General features: G+C 52.8%; 1 protein-coding gene across 4 annotated transcripts in view; it reads right to left on the bottom strand.

Moving 5' to 3' along the window:
* The window catches only part of GPR156 (G protein-coupled receptor 156), a 36,462-nt gene that overhangs the window by 16,656 nt on the left and 14,219 nt on the right, over positions 1-5,587 (bottom strand). For 3 of the 4 annotated variants that reach the window (XM_019527509.1, XM_019527512.1, XM_019527508.1), the window contains exons 5-7: positions 4,450-4,560; positions 1,977-2,102; positions 1,304-1,399 (exon numbers count right to left, since the gene is read on the bottom strand). In XM_019527509.1, coding sequence (XP_019383054.1) covers positions 1,304-1,399; positions 1,977-2,102; positions 4,450-4,560 — 333 coding nt within the window. The remainder of the gene's footprint in view (positions 1-1,303; positions 1,400-1,976; positions 2,103-4,449; positions 4,561-5,587) is intronic. The other variant, XM_019527511.1, reaches the window with a different exon arrangement.

The raw sequence follows: 5,587 nt of genomic DNA on the forward strand, positions 1-5,587 counted from the left end.
ACGCCGGTGGACCAGTGATCCAGCTGGGAGCCACGTGGTGTTGGAGCGGTGGGTGGGCAGGAAAATGGAAGCTACATGCAGGGGAAATGGCAGTGAGCAGGCAGAAGCATAGCGTCTGCGCCAGTGTCCCCAGGTCAGCACTGGCAGGGCCCAGAGCAGGGTGGCAGCAGCATGGGGCCGGGCTAGCAGGAGTACTATAGAGCCAGGCCAGTTCCCCCCATCTCCGTGGTGGCACAGCCTGGCTTGGCTCCATAAAGCCCCTGCCAGCCTGTGACCCGCACTCCTGCTACCCCACTCCAGGACATGGGCGCAGGCCCTGCACTCCTCCCTGCCTGCCGCCACTCTCACCAGTTTCCTGCCCGCTGCTGCAGTGCTCTCACACCATGTGGTTCCCGGCTGCCAGGCCGGACCACAGGACTCAACAGGAGCTGGCTTGGCCTGGCCCTGAGAACTGGGGCAATCATTCGCGGTCCTCCCGTGTTCTTATATGAATTTCCCTCTCAGGGGGAGGGAACAGCTCCACAGTCCCAGGCCAAAAGCCTCTGCTAGCCAGAGGCTTCCAGTTGGGGTGGCAGGTGGGGTGGGGGTGAGGCAGGGCCAGGTGGGCCTTGCTGTTGGGTCCTTCTGCTGGCTTCCTCTGGATCCTACTGCCCCTGGTTTCTGTCATCTTTGACAGGCAACCAGGAGCAGATAAATATTAATTTTCTAAATTTTTTAGGGGCCCCATGGGTTGGATAGAATGGCCTGGTAGACCAAATATGGCCCACAGGCTGTATTTTGTCTGCCCTTGGGCTAGCATCTTTCCCACAGAGACAAACCCACTGTGATTATTTTCAATATTTTTCTGATGCATAGGTTCAGGGTCTGAATTGTGTAGTGTATCGGAGTGGTGGAATGTTATCTCAAGGCTTTCTGGAAGAAGCAAATTCTGAGGAGGGATCTGAACATGGTGAGGGAGGTCATTTGACATTCAAGGAGACAAGGATGGAGATGTCTTCAAGCATCATAAAGTGGCCTGGAAGGAGGCTGAGAGACGAGACTAGGGAGAAAACCCCAAAAGGGGGCTTTTGTGAGACAGTTTAGCAGGAGACAGAAGGAAAACACAGAGCTAGGATGAGATGAGTTGGAAGGACCTTCAAGAAGAGCATTAGCAGCTTGAATGCAAAGTTGGGAGGCAGCCAGGGAAGGCAGAGTGGCCAAGAAGCTGAAGCAGAAAGAGAATTTTAGCATTAGCAGCACCATATTGCAGCCAGACTGTTGGGAGATGAGATGAGAGGCAGGGATCGATAAAGAGGTTACATACCTTAAATCCTAAAATGAGAACGAGCCAGAGGTCGGAGTAAAGCGACGCACAGAACTGCATCCTGCTCACTGAACATGTCACTCCCTTCTCAGTTGCCTAGGAGGCAAGCATGACACAAACATGAAGGCTCCTGTCCCCTAACCACAAGGTGGGCCGGGCAAATGGGCAGATACATGGGTTTATGAGGGTAGGTAGGCTACTTATTTCAAAATGAAAAAGCAAAAGCATGTGTGGCTGTAAGGAGAGTGCTGCTGACAGTGAAGAATTCAAGACAGAGAGAAAGACACACATGTGGGGTTTGGTTGTTTTCTACCTAAAAGGCTGATTCCAATTATATCTGCAGGAGAGTAGCACATTCCAGATAGACTTCACTGGGAAGTGCAAAGGGTGTTGGGTGAAACCTGCAATGGTACCCAACCAAAACTCTGGATCTAGAACTCACTTTCCAGCTTTGGGCATCTTGGGGCTGGAAACTCCTATCTGTCTAAGGAGCTGAATAACAACCCAGCTTGCAATGGCCTCAGGAAGCCCAAGCTCTGCACCATAGGCACTTTATTTATCACACACAACCATCCACCAACACGTTGTGGACACAGAGAACTGTGGAGATAAACCACAGCATGGCACAGGCACAGAGGCGCAGTGCTCAGCACCCAACCCTTGTCCCCCTTACCCTCATGGATGCGCTGAGGCTTCGGAAACACTGAACTGGATCAGAGAAAACCCATGTCAAGAGGAGAATAGCATCTGCAAGCACCAGCACTGCCACCATCACCAGCAGCTGGAGGTCTTTGATAATCTGCAACACAGGGACAGACCATGTGCCAGACTGGGGCAGAGGAGAGCCTATGGCATCAAGCTCTCACAGCTCCTTTGCAAGCACTTCTTTCCCAGGACACAGTGCAACTCTGCAGTTTATTCCATGTCGAGTGGACCCCCCCAGTTACAGCACTAGCTGCTTCCAAGCTGTATTACCTCCAGCAGGCCCAGCTGGGATTGCAGCTTGCTCTGTAGTTACCTCTCAGAGGCACAGCCAGAAAATATGTGCAATGACACGTTCAACACTGAACAGGGTTTACTTGCCCATAGGAATAGGACAAGCAGGGAGAAAAGGGTTAACAATATAAAGGCCCACGTGCGCATGGTCTTACCTAAGCTTGCCATCCTGTGCAAGTGGAGGTTGGGGCTGAGGTGCCCTGGTTACTACAGGCTCTGTTTCTCTGCCAAGCCCTGGCTCTCCTCTGGGACTCAGCTTTTTACTGCTTCCAAGATCTTTTACTGGATAGCTTCTCCCTTTCCCCTTGCAAGCTCCTTGGGTTTAAAGCTGGAGATAACCCCCACACCTGTCCCATGGGACTAGCCAGACCCTGGCTCCCCCCATGGAGGATAGCTTCTTAGCACTTATCAAAGGATGGCTGCTCACACCCAGCAGCTTTTGGCTCCTGCAGTCCAAAGCTGGCTCCTAGTGATGGAGTTCCTAATTCACCATTTCATCAGCTACACAGCGATTATCAAGTCCACAGACATTGTACGGTACAGTCGCAACTTGCGTGTATTTAACTTATGCGAATTCAGCTTTATGTGCTTGGGTGCTGGGGCTGGCCGATGGGTGCCAGCTGGGGCATGGCGCATAGTGTGGCGCTGCATGGCGCCACGTGGTATTGCCTGCATGCGCTGGCATGGCTGGGGGGCTCATGCTCAGCTGGCTGCCTTGTCAGGGCCCGGTGGCAGCGGTGGCTGCTTGGCGCCAAGCCCAGAGATTTCAGCTATACGCCATTTCAACTATATGCGCTGACTTCAGAATGTAACCCCCGCGTAACTTGCGACTGTACTGTACAGCATTGCTGGAGACTGATACAGACTTCTCCTATGTGCCAGGCCTTCTCCCTCCCATGTGGAGGAGGGGGTCTTCCAATTAACTTTTCTGCACACACTGCACATGGTCCAGCCTCTTCCTGAGGTGGCTTTGCTAGGCATGCAGGGTCAGGAATACTTGCACTTGTTTTCATAACAGTTCTAGGCCTGAATGAAAACCCAGGCCCAAGTAAGTCTGAGCCCCAGGCAGGACTGGAATCCAAGTCCCCACAGACAGGTCTCTCACTCTGCAACACGTAGAACCAAAACGCAGCGTGCCAGACCACTCCCCTTCACTCTCTCAGCAAACTCAAAAGTGTTATAAATGTCCAAATTCCAAAGCCTGAAAACAGCAGTTATAACAAGGCCCAGGAACTTGATCCAGCTGTTTGAAAAAAGACCCTCCCTCCACCCCCAAAACAGTACAGAAAACTGGAGTTTGAGCTCAGCAAGCTCAAGGAACAGGGTCTAGGTATTGCTTGTGGTGCCACAAACTGCACAACCCATTCACTGTGCTGCAAATTAGCAGCATGGAGGGGTATTTTTGACACTAGGATATCCTGGTGTCAAAAAAACCAAACGAACCAAAAACCACGCTGCTGAAACAAGTGGTGTGGCACATGTGGCAGCAGCATGCACCAGCAGAAAGGGAACCTGGCCAGCCAGAGCCATGTTCTGGCTGCTGGCCAGACTCCAACCAGTCAGATCACTGCCACTGCTGCCCTGGGAGGCCCCCAGGACCCCAGGTAAGGCTGCTGTTGCCAGCAAAGGTGCTGGCACCAGCCTCCTCTATCCTACCTCCCCTACCTCAGATTTGTGCTGCTGCTGTTTTTGCTGCAGCAACCACACCACTGCCTGTGGGGACATACCCAGAATGTCCATTGGTAAGTACAGATGGATGGACATCCCCACCCCAAAAAGCATGTCCTTTACACATGTACACATGTCCTTTATACTGTTCTTATGGGGGAGCCTTTTCACTCTCACTTTGCCCCAGGGCAGATGACTGTGCAAGGCAGTGGGAAATGAGACCAAACCATGCTCACAGCTTTCTTACCCAACTGGGTGAGCCTCCACCTCCTTCCCCCAAACCCTGAAGTCACCACATTTCCCATGGTCTCTAACTTGGAGCTCATCCACACATCCTGCAAACAACATGGAGCCCTACTGGGTTGGTATGCAACACTTTCCATCATTCCTCAGTGCAGCCCCAGAGAGGGGAGGGCCCAGTACCTCAACCTTAGAGGAGCCTCTGTGCTTTGCTGCCCAGAGTGCATGCAATGGGTACTCACCACCCTCTTGTCAGGAACCCGCTGGGTGAACACTCTGTACAGCCGCCAAGTTTTTCCCAGGACAGGCCCAAGGACAAGAGAAGTCCCCACACACAGCAAGCAGAGTCTCACCTACAGGCGGAAGGTGAAAAGAGTGAGTGATGGGAGTGGATGTTCCCAAGGCAACATCCAGTGACACTCAGGAGTCTTTTTCCCTGCACTGCTTCCCCTTTGCTCCTGAGGTAGGAGGTCCATATCCCCTTCCCTGGGCCCAACAGAGTTCCCAGCACCAGAGGAAGGAAAGCTGGTGAACAGGAGCTCTGCATCAGCAGTGGGCTAAAAAACATACTGCTAGAAGACAGAAAATCTGGATCTAGCAGGCTGAGAAACTCATCAGTCCTTGTACAGGAGACCTCCATGTCAGGGTACCTGTGTGGTCAGTGGCCTATCCACCTCAGAGGTGACTACTACTCAGAGAAGTCAACCAGGGATGCCATTTCCCAAGAAACTGCTGTGACCATCATGTTACTAGCCACCAGCTAGAGAGGTGACAGGAACCACATGTGGACTGGGACTGTGCCACGTGCTTGCCCCAGTCCCCCACCAGGGCCAGTAGCCAGATATCCAGGACATGGAGCGGAGCAGAAGGAGCAAACCAAAAGGCAGGAGCAGGTAGGAGGTTCCTCATGAAGCAAACAGACCAGAGCTGCCTGAGGGTGACAGGTTTTCCCACTAGGACTGGAGCACCTCTATAATGCTAGCAGGGACCTCCATCAATTAGCTGCACAACCTCCCTGCCTCTGACTTCCCACCACATTGGCCTCAAGTGCTGGATGCTCTCACTCTGCAGTGCTCCCCCTTCTTCCCCTCACTTTACAGGAGAGGCCCAAGGTTAGGACCCAGGGTTTATCTGCATGGAGGGGGGGTGGTATTTCCATACAGATTCCTAAGTTTGATTTGCACTCAGGGAATGGCCTGGCTGCCTGTGAGATCTGTGCTACACATAGGTAAGCAGCTGCTGTGAGGGGTCCCTTCCTCACTGACACACACATTCTGTACGACACCTTTACAGGTCAAGGAGCCTTTCTGCCAGTCTGCAGGGGCACACTGCTGGAATTCCTTACCCGCCACCCTTCCCTTTATGGCTTTTTTTGCAGCC

This window comes from Gavialis gangeticus, unplaced genomic scaffold, assembly GCF_001723915.1.
Source record: "Gavialis gangeticus isolate Ggan-Ray unplaced genomic scaffold, GavGan_comp1, whole genome shotgun sequence".
NCBI classification, from domain to species: domain Eukaryota; kingdom Metazoa; phylum Chordata; order Crocodylia; family Gavialidae; genus Gavialis; species Gavialis gangeticus.